Raw genomic sequence first — 21,955 nt, 5'->3', positions numbered from 1 at the left:
TGATGAATCCAACATGAGGTGAAAGCTGCAGTAAGTCAGCCTCCTTACATGTTAGAGCAGTGATGAGAGTGCAGAGGGTCCCCAGCATGTTGGCAGTGTGTGCTGTAAACGTCCCTTACTGTCCAGCTGAGAGGTGAGCAGGGTTGGAGTGTGAGGAGAAGAGAGACTGAAGCTTATAAAGACACTGAGGAGAGGAGCAGAGGAGGAGGAGGAGTTTACACACTCAGCACTGTGTGTGGTTTCATCTGGTGTCACTGAATAATTTCATTCAAACTATTTATATATATTAATCTTATTGTTTATAAGTAGGGTTGGGTATCGTCTGGATTTTAACAAATTTGAATCCGATTCCGATTCTGCTTATCGATTCTGGTTCTTAACGATTCCCGATTCTTTGAAGGGCAGGGTCAAAACCTGCACATGCTTTTTTCAAAGAAAAACACGCGCAGGGCCTCGTGCCTTTAAAGGGTCTCGCACAGGGTCTGCACTTCAAAAGAAGCCCAATTCCGCAGGGAAACGGCGGACCTGGCAACCCAGGTTCACATCCTGCATTTTTAACTAAATATAATTTTTTCAAGACTGTTGTTGACACACCATGATTCTGAAATGAAATTCCTGTTTGTCAAATCCATTATGCATCGTAAAACGATTTTAAAACACATCACACTATAATACAAAAAAGTGTGATGCAGACTCGCAGCACAGAGAGGGGGGGAGCTGCTGCGCAGGCGCTCAGAGGGAGGGAGCGTGTGAGTACAGACTGAAGTGATGATGTGATCATGAAGCCTGATGCTCCTCTGCAGCTCTGTTTATCAGTGAAATATAGGCTATGAAGTATACAGCATATGGACATATAACAGCATTCTGTGACGGAGTTCATACTTTATAATAACTGTGCGTGGAAATACACACAGAGTGGTTTCAGGTACAAAGTGAGAAACACACTGATCTGTGTCATATCTGTCTCCTCCCCGCGCAGCATTATCACTCTGATAATTACCCGTGGATCACCTCCAGCTCATCTCATTCACAGCGTGCAGATGTAGATTATCCTTTATTCAGTTGAGCACCGAATACGGGACAGATCCCAACATTACTGAGCCAGGTACAGAGCATGAGAGACACACACAGATCTGTGTCCTCACTGCGCTGCATGATTACAGTTCCGCCACCGTCTCTCCCTCTCATCGGTTCGGGATCTTCCAGTATAAAAACTTAGATGCAGACTCCTTACTGAATAAAGACAAACACGATCTGTCTGTATTTACGCGCGTGTGGTCGTGATTTATGCGGCTCTGCCTGAGTGAAATTTCTTTAGGAATCAATAAGCAGAGTCAAAATTTCAATTTCTCAATGATTCCGAATTTTGGAACTGGTTCTATTTTAGTTCTCGATGCCCAACCCTAGTGGTCAGTAATCACTATCACTTGTCCTCATTTGGGGCTCATCTACAGACCATAGAGGAAGATGGGTCCAAAGAGTCAGAGTTTAGTCAGAGTGGGTTTGGTCAAAGTTTAGTCAGAGTTTGGTCTTGGTACACTCTATAGTTTAGAGTTGAAGCTGGTACCAACCCAGGCAACAGGCACAATCCTACCACATGCAGATAGTTCAGCTGACAGTTTCACTGGATACGTGGATGTGGGTTCTAGAAATCAACTAGGTGGCTCGCCATCGACTGGAATCATTGAATCTTCTCCTCTTGATCCTTTCACTCAACAGAAAGACCTGACCTGCATTAAAAAATAAGCTTATAGTCTGTTTTTCCTCATCTTATATTTCCATCATATGTCTCTTGTGTTTCTCTTCTGTTGCACAACATCATACCTGATCATAACATTGTAAATATTTTTTAACGGAATATTTTGTTCTAATAAAGTAATAAGTGAAGTTAATATTAGAAATTAAATGACAATGAAACTGTTGGAGTTTAACCAATATTCAAGTCAGTAATAAACATAAATCTTACAAATACAACATAATAATACCTACAAACCTTACTCTCTCACTCAACAATTCATTTTGCCAATTGATCTTATTTCTGTAGTTACATTTTTTTAACAGAATTTATTGCTGAATAACTTAAAAAATCACCTCTAGTAAGAGTAGAAGTTTTTATTTTACTATTTTAGTAAAATGATTAATTTCACCATAAATGGTTACATCTTAAGCATTACATCGGCCCTGTCTACCTTTAGATAGTACACAGTCGGAAAACGCAGTAAAATGCTACAATTAACATAGACATAACTATGTTGCTAACAGACCACTAAACTAAACTAGCAAAATAAACCGAAAAGCTAGCTTACCATGTGCTGCGTGCAACTAATTAAGATGTGACTGGTACTTCTAGTGGTCACATGGCTTCTGCAGGAAACTCTTTTACCAACAATTTCTAACTTCACAAGATAAATCAGCGTTTGTTTTTGCTTGATGCAGCTCAACGTTGGAACGATGTGGCGACTGAGGAGAACTCCCGTTCTGTATCGCGGACTTTTTTTTTCACTGCTCTACGCTGTAAAACTTCCGGTTAATTATAGTGATGTGTAACTGGTAAAAACAAAAGATTTGATTGTGCAATGTTTCATATAACAAATAAAATAAAAAAATAATGTTTCATTTATGTTTAACTGCCTTTATTTATATTTTTTATCTATTTTTAACAGCTGATTTGCACCTTTTTCTCCCTATTCTTGTCAATTTTCTGTAGGTAAAACTAACATTTTAAAGAAATCCTTGATTTGAAAATCTACAATTTTTGAACTTTCACTATTTTCAAGTCAGGGCCCGAGATAACACTAGCCACAACTTTATTATCTCGTGGCCACATGTTAGTCTAATCTAAACAGCTCCAATATGGGTTAAGTGTGCATCGATGTTGGCGCATCCACATAGGCCACGTCTGTGGGAACTCAAAGTCCAATTCCCAAAAAATATTGTATTAACAATAATCAAGTGCTGTCACCGAGTCCACGTCTTTTGTATGTGTGTTCTGGTTCATTTGTAGGGATTTTGATGCACAGGATGATGTTAAAGAGATTTATGCTGCTTCACTCTTTAAAGAAATGTGTCAGAGACTCAAAAAGCAGAAGTGTTTAGTGAGGAGGTTTTTGTCACGGTGTAAATCACTGTGATACCTCCTGCTTAGCAGAGCCGTCCCATGTGCTACAGTAATAGACTGCTGAGTCTCCCTCCTCCACATTGTATATGATCAAATTGTATTCGGAGTCCTTTAAATAATAACATGTGTGTTTCGCGGAGGAGAAACCAGAGCCATAAGTTACAGAATACCAGCCACTATAGTAAACCAGTACAAACTGAAGATCTCCTCCTGGAACCTGTTTGTACCAGCGAGCTGGGCTGAGAGTAACAGTCCCCAGGTTACAGTCCATGGTGGCTGTCTCTCCTCTCCTCAGCGTCACAACAGGAGGCTTCTGTGTCACCAGCGTCACAGCACTCACACCTGGAAACAACAAGATGACATGGAGTCAAGAGAAACACACAGACTGATGAATCCAACATGAGGTGAAAGCTGCAGTAAGTCAGCCTCCTTACATGTTAGAGCAGTGATGAGAGTGCAGAGGGTCCCCAGCATGTTGGCAGTGTGTGCTGTAAACGTCCCTTACTGTCCAGCTGAGAGGTGAGCAGGGTTGGAGTGTGAGGAGAAGAGAGACTGAAGCTTATAAAGACACTGAGGAGAGGAGCAGAGGAGGAGGAGGAGTTTACACACTCAGCACTGTTTTCATTCATTAATCAACTACAGCATGTTTGTGAGTTTCACAGGAGAAATCTGGATCATTTCAAACTACTTTGGAAGTTTGCTGACATCATTATTTAAATAAAGTTGTGTTGTCACATTCCTTTTCTCTTTCACTTGTATTTTACATGCAGCCTGACAACATTAGAGAAACCACCTTTGTCACTGGAATCCTGCAGATGTCCTTTATATCAATATTTGAAACTTCATTCACTGACTCTTCAGTTTTAATCCGGTTATTGTGTCAGGAACAAATCAAGTAGATATGATCATATAATGAAACATGACTGCATCTGTTTTCAGGCTCATGTCTCTTCCACATGTTTATGGATGTTTGTGTAAACAGTTGTCTATAATCAGCAGGCTGCAGAGTTGATGGAACTGTTTCTGTCTCTTGTCAGTTTTATCACCATTTCTGATGATTTGCTGTAACTGAAGTAGCAGCTGCATGTTAATAAAGACTCCTGTGTTTGATTGATTGGAAACAAATCAATAATCACACAGTAAATGTAGCATGTTGTCAGGTCAATGTTGTGTTTTCATTTTGCTTTGTTTGGAAAAAATTAAATGACTTCTGATGTTTGTAACTTTTGGTTGCTGGATGATCTTTGGACCTGTTCATGAAAGAGACAAAAATGTAACTAGAATACAATCATGACTTTGTGCTCCAGAAGATTTAAAATGTTATATGAATTAAATCAGAAACAGCTGCAAACTCTTCCACAAGTACAAGTGGTGAGAAACAGAAAACATTGGCTGGTGGCTTCATATCGCTGTCAGTGAGCATCAGCAGGTCAAAAAGCAGAAGTGTTTAGTGAGGAGGTTTTTGTGACGGTGTAAATCACTGTGATACGTACTCATTGACAGAGGTGTCCAATGTGTTACAGTAATAGACTGCTGAGTCTCCCTCCTCCACAGTGCTGATGATCAATCGATAATCTGAATCTGACTGATGGTTACATGTAAATCTGGGAGAGGAGAAACCAGAGCCATACTTTGGAGAGCTCCAGCTGTGAAAATAATTCAGTACAAGCTGAGGAACTCCTCCTGGAATCTGTTTATACCAGCGAGGTCCATCTATAGCAGAGCAGTCCATGGTGGCTGTCTCTCCTCTCCTCAGCGCCACAATAGGAGGCTTCTGTGTCACCAGCGTCACAGCACTCACACCTGGAAACAACAAGACGACATGGAGTCAAGAGAAACACACAGACTGATGAATCCAACATGAGGTGAAAGCTGCAGTAAGTCAGCCTCCTTACATGTTAGAGCAGTGATGAGAGTGCAGAGGGTCCCCAGCATGTTGGCAGTGTGTGCTGACAATGGCCTTGTAACTTGGAAAGTGAGCTCACTGCTGACAGATTAGAGGCTTTGGAGGATGAGGAGAGGAGGTGCTGGAGGAGCAATTTAATACAGCAGTGAAACTGAGAGTGAGTGACAGGAGGAGGAGCTTTGATTCAATCTGCAGGTTTGTCACATTTGTTGCTCTCAAATATTCTGTAAAGGGAAGAAACTTTTCTGTCCTATTTTTATATTTCTGCTGTTTTAAAGAGAGACATCTAATGCAGGATTATAGCTCCTGCTCTGCACACATGAATATAATTCATACAAATAAGAAGAAAACTTTCTGTGATTCACCAAATACTGATGATGTCACAGAGAGCTGACCTTTGACCTCTTCATTTGCATGCAGCAAATAAATAAGGCGAGGAGGCCTGCAGGTGCATCCTGTGAAGGAGGAGAGGGAGGAGCAGAGAGGTGATGCTTTACTGATGGAGGATGAAAACTCAGTTTCAGTCGCTTCATCATTTATCTGACTTCTCTGTCGTCATGACTACTGATAAAACCAAGTAACATTAATACATCTGTTGTTTCCTCAAATCAACTCCTAATAAAAATGTTGCTATTTGAATTGAAATATTCATATTTAAGTGAAGATCAAACAGAAATCTGTCTGTTGTCTATGTGTCTGCTTTGCTGTAATAACCACTGAAATGAACATTAGAAGAAAAATCAGCGCTTGTAAAAATGATTGAAGTCAAAATATCATTATAAATGATGCTGTCAGTAGAACAAATAAACACAAAGACTTTTTGGTTCACAGAGTTTTTTGTGTTTTATTGAATGATTGTTGAGAAAAGCAGCAGTTGCAAAGCTGATACAACACCTCCACCTAACTGTCACAACATGTATTACAAGCATGCAGACACATCTTTTCTAACGTGTGAACCTTGTAATGAGCAAACAGCACAAACAGTAAAGAAGCAGATTAGAAAGGCTCATTCTGCTCCTCTACTCTTCTTCAGTGCAGTGGGACTTGTCCATGTTTTTCTCTGAAGTCTGGGAGCCCAAAGACACTTTACATGTGTAAACCTTGTCCATGTTCCAGTCGGACGTCTGGATGGACAGATAGCTGCTGATGTGGAACGTCTGGTCTGGTTGCTGAACAGCGGTGCTGGTAGAGATCCCACTGCTCACTGGACTCCCAGCAGCCAACCAGCTCACTTCTGCAAAAGGCACAGACTGACTGGACAGACAGAGCAGAGAGGCTTTGTCGGACCGGAGCTCAGCACTGGACGGAGGGAAGACTGTGAGGACGGGAGGAGGGAGGCTGGAGCCTGAAAATACACAAAGCACATCCATCAAATAACTAGAAATGACGTCATTAACACAAAGTATGACAGTCACAGAGAGACTACTTAGTTGTGTTTCAAATATAACAAACAGGCTCCATTCAAACATTTTATATCAGCAAAAACAACAAAATCATCAGTGAAAATATTCCGTCATTTAACAATCAGTATAGTTTGAATGTTTGAAACACGTTCATAAAGTCTCCCTCTGTTTCTCTCTCAATGTTTTTAATCTCATATAACAATCTTAAAATCACAATTCATCAGTCGTCATCTGTTTTTTGATTCCAACATTCAAAGAGCAAAATGATACAAAAAGCGAGGATGACATTCGCTCAATTCAGAACTAACTTAGAACTTATTCATCAATAAACTTTACAAGCATTATCATTTGGTGTTCATGTCACAATGTAAAACATTTGTTACACATTATTGAACACAACGTTTTGAATCGATCAAACCTGCCAAAGATTTATGAATCAATAATCACAATCTGGTATATTTTGCTTCACTGTTAGAAATTCCGACACGATGAAACTATTTTAGAGCATTTGCAGAAAATATTTCAAACATAGTGATCATTTGGAAAGCTTTCTTTTGCATTCAAAGACAGCCTGATGTCAAAGAACGTGTCAAACATTAGATCTATTATTCACTCAAACACTTGTTAAATATTGTCCACAATAAGTAACATTACAATTGATTATTTTATATCAATTTGAATCAGAAAGAGAAAATCCATCTTGTTTTATGAGCAGTTTAAAAGTACTTACTTGTCACAATCAGCTTGGTGCCTTGTCCGAATACCACAGTGATTCAGTTTGTACACATGGCTGTACAAAAACCTCCTGACTCTCACTAATGAGGGGAGTGGAACTGAAACATCCTGTTGACAGCAACTTTCACTGTCAACATCTCATTCTGTCATCAGTCTGCTTAGATTACTAAACACTGCTGGACTTTTCTCAAACACTTTTGTCTCTTTGCAGGAGTTTGTTCACTTTCCTTTCTTGTTCTGTTCAAGTTATTCTGGTTATCTTGGCTTCATTTGCTCAGATTTGAACCCCGGCCAGAGAAGACTGTTGGTTTGATAGAAGTCTAAAGGAGGCCATCTTTGTTAAAGTTGATTAACCATTACTAAACAGAGGTGGGGGCCTGAGACACCACCTATCGCCCACATACTATGCAGTATTGAATTCTGGGTACAAAGCTGAATCCACACTCACACTTTGGATCATTTGAACCCAGTGACCCACCAACACCAGAGTGTTCAAGACTCTGTGAGTCAAGGTCACCAGTCCAGGTTAACGACTCCTCAACATGTGTTAGCAAACTAGTGACCAACAGAGGGTTATATTTCTCGCTCCGTCCAGCTGTCAGTTTAGAACCGAGGAAGGTTCAGAAGAGGGGTAGAACATCCTCAAGAGCTTCGGCCAAGTCCAGTTGCCTTTTAGATTAAACTTTGAATAATAAATGACGGTTTTATCAAACGGATTAAACACTGTTAAATATGTGTTATGAGCTGTTAAACAGGCCGGGTCAGCTCTTAGCACTAGCGTTCACACTTGACATTTCAATGCGTCTCCAAATGCGTCTTCAGTGAGCACTTGTGATCGGATCTCATTTTCCCGCTCTGTATGCAAATGAACACGGAGCCTCATTCACCTTAATAAGACTTTAAAAACATCATACGATACAAAAAACTGTGATGCAAACTCGCAGCACAGAGAGGGGGAGAGCTGCTGTGCAGGCGCTCAGAGGGAGGGAGCGGGTGAGTACGGACTGAAGTGAGATGAAACTTTGTTTGATCATGAAGCCTAATGCTCCTCCCCCTCGTCGGTTCTATCATGAAGCCAGATGCTCCTCCCCCTCGTCGGTTGGATCATGAAGCCTGATGCTCCTCCCCCTCGTCGGGTGGATCATGAAGCCTGATGCTCCTCCCCCTTGTCGGTTGGATCATGAAGCCTGATGCTCCTCCCCCTCGTCGGTTGGATCATGAAGCCTGATGCTCCTCCGCCTCGTCGGTTGGATCATGAAGCCTGATGCTCCTCCCCCTCGTCGGTTCGATCATGAAGCCTGATGCTCCTCCCCCTTGTCGGTTTGGGATCGTTCCGTATTAAAAACTTAAATGCAGTCTCCTTACTAAATAAACACAGACACGATCTGTCTGTATCTCCGAGCACACTGTAAATCTACGTTTACACGTGCTGGAGTGACACGAGAAATACATTTTAAAAAGATTTTCAGCAGACACAGCAGTGAAATGTTTAGACAGGAAAGAGAGGCCAGTGGTCTCCTCTATCCACGTGATTGTTGCCGTGGAGACGGAGAGAGTGGGTGGTGCTTAATGTGGCCCAGGACACATGTGCGTACACACTGTCAGACGTGTATCCCAGACCGCCTCCGTATGTGGCCTGAGTGATCGGATCTGAATGCGTCTTCAATCCGTCCTGGGAGTGTTCACACCTGTACTTAAGGCTGTCCACTTTTTAACTTCTCCTACCTCTTTGGGATTAGTAGGCTGCATTCAGGAGAGGAAACAAGGAGGAGATGAAGAAGGTGCAGTCTGAACTGAGGGAGAAGATCGCAGAGGGTAAGGAGAGCCACAGGAGGAAGCCTGAGAGCAAACTCCAAGAGAACAACATGAGGGAGGTGTGGAGTGGGAGGAGAACCATCACTGGTCACAGTAAGAAGACAGAATGGGGTTGAAGTTGATCAGCATGAGGCCAATAAGCTCAACTTGTTCTTTAACCTGTTTGATGATGTGGTCTCAGCCCACCCTCCCTCCAGCTCCTCTCAGGACTCCCCTCCCCCTGCACACTCACCTCATAGCTCTATGTCCATTTCCCACCCTGTACTCTGATCGCCTACCCACCTCACAACACTTCTCCCCTCATCTTCCCTTCCATCGCCTCCACTCCCTCTGTACGATTGCCCCACCATCTCTCCTCAATGACTCCTCTGGCTCCTGTCCAGTCATCTCAGCCCTGTTGCCCCCCCTTTCCCAATGGGGGTCTCTAAAAACCCCCAAGCCTCTACAATAACAATCACGGCTGAGGATGTAAGAGGAGAATTCAGCCGCCTTCGCCCAGGAAAGGCAGCGGGCCCAGGCAGCCTCAGCCCCAGAGTGCTAAAAGGATGTGTTACTGAGCTGTGTGGAATCTTTCGGCACATGTTCAACCTGAGCCTGAGCATGATGATTGTCCCTGATCGGTGGAAAACATCGTGCCTGGTTCCTGTGGCAAAGAAAAAACACCCAAACACCCACAGTGAAAACAGACCAGTAGCTTTGACTTTACGCGCCATGAAGTCACTGGAGAGGATCGCCCTAAAGCACCTCCGTACAGTCGTCGAGCCATCATTGGACCCCCTTCAGTTTGCCTACCAGCCCCATATTGGAATGGAGGATGCCATCATCTTTCTGCTGCAGGGTTGATTCTCACCTGGAGGAGGCAGGCAGCACTTTTCCAGTTCTTTTAACACCATACGATCTTCCCCGCTCAGGAATAAGCTACTGGACATGCTGGCGGATGCTCCACTTCTGGCCTGGGTCACAATCTACCTCCAAGGCTCCCCACAGTGTGTGAGGCTAGGGAACAACATCTTGGACACCATTGTGAGCAGCACAGGGGCACCACACGGGACGGTCATGTCTCTACCTCCTCTTCACACTCGCCATCTCCGACTTCAGATTCCAGTCACAGTCCTGTCGCCTGCAAGTTTTCAAACGACTCTGCCATCGTGGGCCATATCAGCAGGGATCAGGAGGCCGAGTACAGGAGTGTGGCGGACAGGTTCATGGAGTGGTGTGGACTTAACCACCTACAACTCATAGTGACAAAGACAAAGGAGGTGGTGGACTTTAGGAGACGAAGGACCAGTCCAAATCCTTTCACCATCAACAGAGCAGAGGTGGACATTGTGCATGAGTACGAGTACCTGGGCGTCCATATACACTGAATGCGGCTTACGAGAAAGGTCAGAGTCGCCTGTATTTTCTCAGGAGACTCAGATCTTACAACATCTACAAAGCCATGCTGCAGATGTTCTGTCACTCAGTGGTAGCCAGCATCCTCTTTTACGCTGTAGTGTTCTGAGGCAGCAGGCTGAAGATACAGGACGTTAACAGACCCAGTAAGCTCTTCAGGAAGGCTCGGTCTATCCAGGGAGTGGAACCAGAGTCTCTCGTGGAAGTGTCTAAGAAGAGCTGAGGAAACTCTTGGACAGCACCGCTTGCCCCCTGCACACCACACGGGAGTCCTACTAAAACACCTTCAGCAGTAGACTGAGACCACAGAGCACCACAGTAAGTCTTTTCTACCTGTGGCCATCAGACTGTATAACTCCCTCCCGTTCAGCAGGAGGAAAAATGGAGCATGAAGGGACTTTTATCACCATGTGAACCTTCTGATACCATGTGCAATAACATTTTCAATATGAGGTTATATTATGTTCACCATGTGCAATATTACTTTTCTATATCTGGCTATATTGTGTTCATTATGTGCAATAATACTTTTCTGACAACATGTACATTTGTATTCATGTTGTATTCATGTCACTCAATCAGTCAGGTGCGGGGACAGTCAGGTGTAGTGTCAGTCAGTCAGTCAGGTAGGCTGTCAGTACATCAGGTATGGTGTAACTTTAACAATTTTCCTCCTCAAGGAACTCCCCGACGCCCTTTCTTTTCTTGATGTACCACCCTCTCTGTTGTCTTGGCGATAGAATAGCCAGCTGTTGGCTAGAGCGAGATCAGTGAAGTGCATCAGCATCCCAATAGTCCATCCTCCTGTCAGCCAAGGCAATACCCTCCTTGTCTTGGAGCTGTACTCCCGCACAATACGTATTGTTGTTGTACGATAACTTGTATCTCATATCATAGTGTGTCATCTTATTCAGCTGAAATATTGCTGCTATTACCTGTATGTGTCACTTTATCTCATAACTGTCACTTTAAGTTGTCATCAGTTTTATATCTGTTATTTATTTTATCTGTGGGGTGGCTGTGGCTCAGTGGTAGAGTTGGTTGTCTTTCAATCAAAAGGTCGGGGGTTTGATCCCCCTTTAGCTGTTCTTATTTTTATATTGTATTTACTAACTTGCTATTTTGTCTTTGTGCTGCTGCAACACCTGATTTTTTCCTCTGGGGATCAATACAGAATTATACATTAGGATGCTGAGTGTTTTGTATGTGTGTGCTTTGAAAATCTATGTAACAAAGCACATTGATATCAGAAGGTTGGGTCAATAAGTTCTGGTTAATTTGTAGATTTATGTTGATGCACAGGATGATGTTAAAGAGAAAAACTGCTTCAGTCTTTGATGAAATGTGTCAGAGACTCAAAAAGCAGAAGTTTTTTAGTGAGGAGGTTTTTGTCACGGTGTAAATCACTGTGATACAGCTGCAGAAGCAGAGCTGTCCCATGTGCTACAGTAATAGACTGCTGAGTCTCCCTCCTCCACAGTGCTGATGATCAAACGGTAATCTGATTGTGACTGATGAGTGGATGTGAACTTTGGAGAAGAGAAACCAGAGCCATACTCTGGAGAGCTCCATCCATGATAAGAACTCACGACATGCTGAGGAACTCCTCCTGGAATCTGTTTGTACCAGTGAGCAGCATTAGTAACAGTCCCCAGGTTACAGTCCATGGTGGCTGTCTCTCCTCTCCTCAGCGCCACAACAGGAGGCTTCTGTGTCACCAGCGTCACAGCACTCACACCTGGAAACAACAAGATGACATGGAGTCAAGAGAAACACACAGACGGATGAATCCAACATGAGGTGAAAGCTGCAGTAAGTCAGCCTCCTTACATGTTAGAGCAGTGATGAGAGTGCAGAGGGTCCCCAGCATGTTGGCAGTGTGTGCTGTAAACGTCCCTTACTGTCCAGCTGAGAGGTGAGCAGGGTTGGAGTGTGAGGAGAAGAGAGACTGAAGCTTATAAAGACACTGAGGAGAGGAGCAGAGGAGGAGGAGGAGTTCCTGCTTCTTCGTGTACATTTACACACCACAGAGCAGCTCCTTCAACCAGCTCGATCAATGTAGACAAAGACTGTTTGTTCTGATGTTGATTATGTGACAGTAACTAACAGTATTCAGAAAACCTGAAGCGGGCTTATACATGTAGTTTAAAGTTGAAATGCTGTTATACTCTGTATCAGCACTCATGGAAGGCTCTTGTCCAATCAAATTTCTTGGTAGGAACTAACTGTTGTTTGACATTTAATACTTTGTAATAGGTGAGAATTGTTATGACACAGGGAGGTCAGGCCGGGGTCATAGTGTAAAAGCAAAGCAAACTCCAATTGTAAGGTTGCTACCGGATACGGTGCATGCATGTGTGCTTAATTAGCTGCTACTACATTAGTCTGTGAATGGGTGGATCTGACATTGTTATTGCAAGACTAGAGAGGCGCCATAAGTACAGTCCATTTACCGTTTACAAGGACTGAAGCCTCTGCTGCACAGTGAAGGCGGCCACTTGATGTGTTTTGTGACGTCCCACTTTCAAATACAGCCTTTCCATGTGGAATTGAACCCTCTGGTTTTCCTTACCACCTGCAATGGTTTAATCCAATCAGGACTGGGCCAGGAGAGGAATAAAAGTTGACTGAGACATTGACTGGGGAAAAAATTGTTGTTTGCAGCAGCTTGCTGTGAGGCTGTGGATTTGCACTTGTTTAAAGTGTGTTTGCTTTATGTTCAATTACCCGGGAAACTCGTTTTCTGCTCTTTCTTGCATTTTGAGTTATAAAACCACCAGGTTTTGTTTGCACATATTTCTGCCTCCTGAGCCTTTCTTCAAACAAACATCTCTTTACCCACCACTAGTGCTGAAAAGCCACAGTAAAACCTCTGTTTTAGTAAAGTTACGACCTGTAATGCTTCAGGTTTCTCCTCAGTTTTGGGCCTGTTGATGGAAGCATTTTATGAGCTGAGGGATGCACTACGAACAAGATTAGAGGGTAGCTGTGTCTGTTGAGAATATAAACCCAGGGTGTTCAGTGTCACGAAGCTGGCTCTCTTTCAACCTGGCTAAACCACCCTTACAATGCAAGGCTAACCTGGTCGGGACCAGGTTATGTTCAGAGTTTTGGCTTAAAATCGTCTGGAAAGCGTCGCCCTTTAATGATGATGTCCTGATGATGTTCTCTGCAGGTAATATAGAGCCTCAGCTGAGGTTATATGTAAATCCTGAATTCCGTTGTGTATTCTGTACAATGACAATAAAGAATCATCTTAAAAGTAAACTTTTGTAATGTAACATTAAGCATGTAAAGACACAGAACAAAGCCATGCAGTTACAGTAGCATACACATAGACTACTGTATGTAGCTCTTACTGAACGCATCACCTATGCACTCAGTAAGCGATGAATATACGACCCCCTACCACTCTCCCTCTTCTTCTTTTTACCTGTTTGCTTTGTGTAAAATTCCAGCAGATCATCCAAACAGTAAAAGAACGATGAGGTCACAGCATCAAAGGACACTGGATCACGTTTTTCTGTTTGGTCCTAATTTCCTGCCAAGTCCGTTTTACTCGGCTGGTTTTGCAGCTCAAACGCAGATGATTCATTGATGAGTCTGTAGGTATTTATCACAGATCAAATATCATTTGAATTCTACTTTGCCAAATATTTAAGTTATTTCCATGCATTTTTCATGAAGTAAAAAATATCCGCCCTAACTGCAGTTCCTGACTACATGACTGAAGTCATGTGTATCATTGGTGAAGTTTAACACTTGTACTATGTGTGGTTGTTACATTACAAAGAAACGGGAGGCACTGAGGGCGTTTTGTGTGATGGAATAAATACATGAATTTACGTATTAACTCAACACATTTCTGCAGCTTCCTCTCTTGCTTTGTTGCAGCAGCAGTGTTGGGTTTCACAGCGATCACTTTTATACTCATCATCGCTTCTCTTTTTAACAGTCTGACTGAAGCAGGCGGCCGATGATCGCTCCTTTTTGTGCAGAAAAAGCGTCAAATGACGCGTAAAACGCCCCTTTTTCTGTGAGCTCGCACAGAGCCTGAAGCAGAAAGCCTGGGTGAACAGAGGAAGTTCATAACCACCTTTGTGGTATCTGTTACCTCTAACTGGTGCTTCAGACTTTGCTGAGTCAGCTTAAAGCCTGGGTATGTTGAACATGCTTCGTAGGATACCCCCCTGGCTTAATTGGCAACATCAAAATTGAGTCACACCATGAAAAACAATAAACCAAAGAATATGTTTAATCAAATTAAACATCAACTAAATATCTCAGATAGAAGTGGGTGAATGTTGAAAGTCAGTGGTTTAGGGTGTGTGTGAACGAAGGATGGCTGCATGTAGGTGTTTTAGGATGCATGAAAGATGAGAAAATGTCGAAACCAACATAACAAACTAGGAGGAGACAGAAAGCTGCAAACAGCAGCAGCTACCCTGCTTACTAGCTACAACCAGGTGTGACCAATTAGCTTAACGAGCGCCTGCAGAGAAAGAGGCCCAATCCCATCTCCACCCTAAAGCCTGAGCACGAAACCCTCACAGACTGAACTGAATCCAAAAGGTACAAAAAGGAGGAACGGGACACACTATAGTGACTTTACATGATGCTTTAAGAAAACACGAGCTTGCCTTTTACATCAGCTCCAGTGTGTTTGTGTTGTCATATTAGAGGTAATATACGTTTTAGCAGGCAGAGACAAGTAAGCCTTGAATGTCTGTCCTTTAAAAAATGTTGACTGTAAACACATTTAACTCCACAAATTTGTCATAAATAACCACAAGTCAATAGCCAGATGTTGTCACACTGTCTCACACTTTCCATTCTTGACTTGTTTGCATTTAGTGAGGGCTGGAAAATCATGTTTCACACATGACCCTTTGCCCTGTGAACTATGAGGAAGTCCAAAAAAGTCTTAGACATCTTAGTTCCCTGAGACAGGCTCCCAACAAGATTAGAGCACTATTAGTCACAAGAAGCAGAAGTGTTTAGTGAGGAGGTTTTTGTCACGGTGTAAATCACTGTGATACTCGCCCCTTAGCAGAGCCGTCCCATGTTTTACAGTAATAGACTGCTGAGTCTCCCTCCTCCACAGTGCTGATGATCAAACGATAATCTGATTGTGACTGATGAGTGGAGTTGAACTTTGGAGAAGAGAAACCAGAGCCATAGCTTGGAGAGCTCCATTCATGATAAAACCTCAAAACATACTGAGGAACTCCTCCTGGAACCTGTTTGTACCACATGAGTCAAAGACCTGTTATGAACATGAAGCTGTTTTTTATTCCATCATTGTTTGTTTGATCTTTCTTGTTCTTATAAAAAGCTCTCAGCCGTATCATGAGTGTCTGATCTAAGACTGTTCATCACAGTGATTGCTCGTGTACGTCCTTTGAAAGAGGCTTGTTGTTGTTTTTGGATGCGACTCACGACTATGATTCAATACACTTCTGCAATCAGTGGGTATTTAGGGACACCTTGCTGCCAACAACTGTGCTGATCTGTCTTGTTTTTTATGTCTTAATATTGTTAGAAGCATAATATTGTGTTTAAATTATGCATTTCATGTTTATACTCTGCCTGGTGAATGCCACTCCACAAGCCCCTTCCTCACATTTTGATGTAATTATATTCTTGTTCTTCGGAAATGATTTTCTAAGTGTAAATAACCAAATTACTCTTTTATCAATTGTTTGTTTTTTTTGCACTGAGTACGTTTTTTTAATGAAATAAGCCTTTCAAGAAAAGATTGAGGACACTGGTTGACCACTATTGTAAAGTCTGATGTAGTGTAGTTACAGAGAGCTTTAGTAGATGTGTGACTCAAAAAGCAGAAGTGTTTAGTGAGGAGGTTTTTGTCACGGTGTAAATCACTGTGATACATGCTGCTTAGCAGAGTCGTCCCATATTTTACAGTAATAGACTGCTGAGTCTCCCTCCTCCACAGTGCTGATGATCAAACGATAATCTGATTTTGACTGATGAGTGGATGTGAACTTTGGAGAAGAGAAACCAGAGCCATAGCTTGGAGAGCTCCATTCATGATAAAACCTCAAAACATACTGAGGAACTCCTCCTGGAACCTGTTTGTACCAGTGAGCACCACTATCAGTAACAGTCCCCAGGTTACAGTCCATGGTGGCTGTCTCTCCTCTCCTCAGCGCCACAACAGGAGGCTTCTGTGTCACCAGCGTCACAGCACTCACACCTGGAAACAACAAGATGACATGGAGTCAAGAGAAACACACAGACTGATGAATCCAACATGAGGTGAAAGCTGCAGTAAGTCAGCATCCTTACATGTTAGAGCAGTGATGAGAGTGCAGAGGGTCCCCAGCATGTTGGCAGTGTGTGCTGACAATGGCCTTGTAACTTGGAAAGTGAGCTCACTGCTGACAGATTAGAGGCTTTGGAGGATGAGGAGAGGAGGTGTTGGAGGAGCAATTTAATACAACAGTGAAACTGAGAGTGAGTGACAGGAGGAGGAGCTTTGATTCAATCTGCAGGTTTGTCACATTTGTTGCTCTCTGATCTGAATGTGACTTTTAGTGTAAAAGTGTCAGTTTAGAAGAACATGTATCTCCCATATACAAAATGTCATCATGTAAAAACATCCTGCAAATTAAGAACTTTCCTGCAACTTGTATGTGATTCATGTCTGAGACATTTTATCATTGTTAAACACTGTTTACTTGTGTTACATTAAACAAACATCAGAGGTAAACTGTCCCTGATGTATAAAATGTAAATATCAGGTTATAAAGTCTCAACTGCACTTCGATCTGGTTTAACAGAGAGCTGACCTTTGACCTCCTTATTTACATGCAGCTATAAATAAGTAGAGGAGGCCTGCAGGTGCATCCTGGGAAGGAGGAGAGGGGGATGTGGTTTGTCAGAATGACTATTGCAAGTTACTTTAACCAGATATAACATATAAAGGACATTGAATTACAAAAACCCCTTCAGAACATTTTATCTTCTTTATGTTCATTTACACTTCACGATATTTGTTAACAATCTTTTCAGCAAGATAGAAAATGAACGAGAGGAAATAAGAACCATCTAGAAATATTACTACCATCAGTGTTTCTGAATCAACTGAGAAACATTTTTATCTCAAGAGAATTTGGTGTTTAAAAATAACTGATTTACTTTTGTGAGTACAAATCAATACCGGCTTGCTTTTATAAAGTCTTAATACTTTTTGTTCAGCTGCCAGAGCGAGCAGTCTCTTTTATCCTAATGAATTCAACTTTTATTGTCCGACCTTTTTCCATTTTACTCTCCTCCTTCCATCACACACGAGTCTCTGGAGGAGTCTGCAACCTTGCACCGCACCACCTGTGAGAAACATCTCCTCCAATTACAATGATTTTTCCTCATTTTCCACCTACTTAAAATCCTGGATTCTTCCTTTGAAGCTTTTCTACTTCCTACAATCAACTATGTCAGTCTGTGGGGCTGCTCCTTTTTACTCACAGACTTGTGAGTAGTTTTATTTGGAGGCTCACGCTTCACATGCACAATCAATATGAAGATCCTGCTGTCACCGAGTCCACGTCTTTTATATGTGTGTGCTTTGAAAATCTGTGTAACAAAGCACATTGATATCAGAAGGCTGGGTCAATAAGTTCTTGTTCATTTGTAGGTTTATGTTGATGCACAGGATGATGTCAAAGAGATTTATGCTGCTTCACTCTTTGAAGAAATGTGTCAGAGACTCTTTTCTTCTCTATGATGTACAGTCATGGTTTATATCATGTGCTATCTTTAAACTCATGTTCTCCTGCAATATAAGTTTAGACTACTTCATCACTGTCAATACTGTCAATGTAACTGCCACCACTACTCTCTAACTTTGTAGATAAGTTATTGTAATATTGTTCTATAGGCGCTGTCTCTTTTGCATTAACCCACACAATTAATCCTTTACATTTCACTACTTTGACTTGTTTTTTGTGTTACTTTTATTTATTATTAAGTGTAATTTAGTAGCAATCAGGCACTAGAATTTGAAGCAACTTGATTCTGCCTGATGAACTGTGGAGAAATAATGCACCTGAATTACAGTTTACTTTAAGAGCAGCTTAGTTTAACAATCATCACAACATGTACAGGAACAGAGGAATTCTCTACAAACTGTGTAGTCATGCACTGAGCTGTGTATTGTATTAAAAAACAAACTTAAACCTTGAAAACAAACATTGAAATAAGTTATTTCTTCATGTTCAGTGATGAGAGAGATTATTAAATAAGTTTATATAAGAAATTGGTCTTTTAACAACAGATTGAGGACACTGGTTGGTATTCATCTTAAAGTCTACTACAGCTTTAGTAGATGTGTCAGAGACTCAAAAAGCAGAAGTAGTTAGTGAGGAGGTTTTTGTCACGGTGTAAATCACTGTGATACAGCTGCAGTAGCTGAGTCATCCCATGTCTGACAGAAATACTGAGCAGAGTCTCCTGCCTCTGCTCGCTTTATGATGAACTGGTAATCTATGTCTGATGAGGATTTAGAGTTGAATCTGTCTGAGGAGAATCCTGATCCAAAAGTGGGTGAACTGTGAGTGTGGTAGAATCTCAGAACATACTGAGGAGCTTCACCAGGAACCTGTTTGTACCACCTGACATAATTGTTATCATATCTCTCGATGTTGCATTTGAGAACAACCTCTTGTCCTGTAGAAACTGTGTGGACAGCAGGCGTCTGGGTCAGCACTATCACTGCATCAACATCTGTAACACACACAGAAACATACATGAGTGAAAGGTTTGTGTGTGAAATGATGGGCTGTGAAAGGACTGAGAAGAATCTCTTACATGTTAGAGCAGTGATGAGAGTGCAGAGGGTCCCCAGCATGTTGGCAGTGTGTGCTGTAAACGTCCCTTACTGTCCAGCTGAGAGGTGAGCAGGGTTGGAGTGTGAGGAGAAGAGAGACTGAAGCTTATAAAGACACTGAGGAGAGGAGCAGAGGAGGAGGAGGAGTTTACACACTCAGCACTGTTTTCATTTCACAGAATGTTTAAATATTTCCTTTATTAAAGAATCGTCTTCATGTTACTTTGGATCGTCTGCTGATGTCATTTAATATTAAGTCCACGTGTGTTTTTATTATAATCTGTATTTCACTTTGTCGTTTTGTTCTGTAAGCGCTGATTAATCTAAAAACACTCCTTCATGATGTTATAGGCTCTTTAGGCTTCATAAGCAAATGCAGATTTACTTCATTGTTCAGTTTTGTACGTTTGCAGGTTCTTAACCATTATAATCCTTATACAATTTGTTCTCATGATTCACTTCTATTGGAAACATCGTGAATATCAGAATCTATCATTTAGCCCCCCTTTAGGACAATTTCAGAGATGAACAAGTTTCCCAGGTGATGGCAGAGACACTTTAAGCTGCTTGTTGTATGTGTCGTATGCAGGGGTTCAGATATGATCTCATCACTCCTCAAATGTCTGCATGCAACTTAAATCTGTGAAGAGTGATGAGGTCGGAGCCTAGACGTCAAACACCAGCTATGTTCTGCTGCAATAAACATTTCAAACTATTACAGACGTGAGGTGTCTGACTGAACTGTTGTAATGTTAGCAAGAAAGCAAGTGGATATAATCACATAATAAATATGAGTTAATCTGTGTTGGGACATGTTCTCAAGTGAATACAGATATTTAAATTGGTTTTGTTTTAGCTGCACGTGGCATTACTCTCAGTGTGTGTCTTCTGGTTACTGGATGACCTTTGAACCTGTTCATGAAGAAGGAAAAAGGATTTTACATCAAAATGTAATAAAAGTGTTTTTGGTTACTGTCAGGAAAAATAGGTTTTCTTTGAAAATCCAATAAAAGCATATAAGGGTGCAGATGCAACAGTGGGAAAGTAACAGAAAACACTGGCTGATGGCTCCCAGTCACTGTGCATCAGCAGGTCAAAAAGCAGAAGTGTTTAGTGAGGAGGTTTTTGTCGAGGTGTAAATCACTGTGATACGTACTCATTGACAGAGCTGTCCCATGTGGTACAGTAATAGACTGCTGAGTCTCCCTCCTCCACAGTGCTGATGATCAAACGATAATCTGATTGTGACTGATGAGTGGATGTGAACTTTGGAGAAGAGAAACCAGAGCCATAGGTTGGAGCGCTATTGCCATGATAAAACCTCAAAACATACTGAGGAACTCCTCCTGGAACCTGTTTGTGCCAGACAGCAGAATGACCAGTAACAGTCCCCAGGTTACAGTCCATGGTGGCTGTCTCTCCTCTCCTCAGCGTCACAACAGGAGGCTTCTGTGTCACCAGCGTCACAGCACTCACACCTGGAAACAACAAGATGACATGGAGTCAAGAGAAACACACAGACTGATGAATCCAACATGAGGTGAAAGCTGCAGTAAGTCAGCCTCCTTACATGTTAGAGCAGTGATGAGAGTGCAGAGGGTCCCCAGCATGTTGGCAGTGTGTGCTGTAAACGTCCCTTACTGTCCAGCTGAGGGGTGAGCAGGGTTGGAGTGTGAGGAGAAGAGAGACTGAAGCTTATAAAGACACTGAGGAGAGGAGCAGAGGAGGAGGAGGAGTTTACACACTCAGCACTGTTTTCAGTCAGTGTGTATGTGGTTTCATCAGGGGTCCGTTTCACAAAGCAGGTTTAGTGAAAACTCTGAGTCTGTTAACCCTGAAATGAGAGAAACTCTGAGTTTTCCGTTTCACAAAGGGAGGTAACTCAAACCAGAGAAAGAGGGGTAACTCTAGCCTGTTTCACAGAGAGAGGTAACTTAAGCTCTCAGTCAGTTACCGTAGTAACAGACTCTATGAACCAAACCTGGTCGGGAGCAGGTTTTCTTCAGGAAACTCAGAGTTTCGTTCCGTCTCCTCCCTCTAAAATACAAAAAACCCTCATTCGACTTCCTCATTTATTCAGCCCGTCTCACGCGTGTTTGAGCGGTTACAAATTTTTAAAAAAGAAACATTGCGTCGCTGTGCTGCTCTGACCCCTTTGAAAAAGTATTTTATAATTACCATAAAAAAAATCAAAAGACAAATCTGTGTCAAAGTCACAACTTTTAGATTTTTCCACCACTACTGCCGAGAGCACTAAAATAAGACTTTTAAGAAGTTATTGGATTTTTTTTAAACTAACACAATTCAGTTTAATCAACATAAATTATAATGTATGTGAAGTCAGCATCATGTTAGGGATAAAGCTAATGCACATTAAAACAGCCACTGAATGATATTTAATCTGTTTAATATTTGAAATATGACTGAAGTGAGGTTCAGCCAGGAGCCTGTTCTGCCTGAGCCGCACCTTTGAATGATGTTCTGGTGTTTTATTTTTAACTGCTTCCATGTATGTTTTTCTCTGGATTGTTCCTAAATTAATATAAATTTTAGCTTCCGGTCGTGATTAAGTATTAAATAAATAGACCAGTTCAAACTTGCAAATTTACTCGAGCAGCAGTTTCTTCCCACGCCGCTTCTCTCTCTTTTGCAGCTGCAGCCGTGTTACTTTATTTTTCTAAAAACATGCTCGTATTCGCTGAACGTCCGCATGAGGATTTCCAGCTCCACTGGTG

At 42.0% G+C, this 21,955-nt stretch overlaps 1 protein-coding gene across 1 annotated transcript; it reads right to left on the bottom strand.

Moving 5' to 3' along the window:
- Positions 1-5,841: 5,841 nt before the first annotated feature.
- LOC138602561 (immunoglobulin lambda-1 light chain-like) lies at positions 5,842-20,830 on the bottom strand. Its single transcript, XM_069674065.1, has 4 exons — positions 20,791-20,830; positions 20,377-20,698; positions 7,158-7,195; positions 5,842-6,369 (listed from the first exon to the last, which is right to left on the bottom strand). The coding sequence occupies exons 1-4, from the start codon at positions 20,828-20,830 to the stop codon at positions 6,044-6,046; spliced, it is 726 nt and encodes a 241-aa protein (XP_069530166.1). The 3' UTR covers positions 5,842-6,043.
- Positions 20,831-21,955: the final 1,125 nt, after the last annotated feature.

Source organism: Semicossyphus pulcher, unplaced genomic scaffold (genome assembly GCF_022749685.1).
Source record: "Semicossyphus pulcher isolate SPU_LCO1_2020_fin unplaced genomic scaffold, fSemPul1.0.p SCAF_23, whole genome shotgun sequence".
Classification (NCBI taxonomy): Eukaryota; Metazoa; Chordata; class Actinopteri; order Labriformes; family Labridae; genus Semicossyphus; species Semicossyphus pulcher.
Note: the sequence above shows the minus strand (reverse complement) of the source record. Positions and strands in the feature narration are given on the sequence as shown.

Coding starts and splice junctions, on each gene's coding strand:
- LOC138602561 (XM_069674065.1), bottom strand. CDS start 20,830: ATGCTGGGGACCCTCTGCACTCTCATCACTGCTCTAACAT. Junction 20,699..20,790: donor TCTCATCACTGCTCTAACAT/GTAAGGAGGCTG, acceptor TGTTGTTTCCAG/GTGTGAGTGCTGTGACGCTG. Junction 7,196..20,376: donor TGGGACAGCTCTGTCAATGA/GTACGTATCACA, acceptor AAACTGAATCAC/TGTGGTATTCGGACAAGGCA.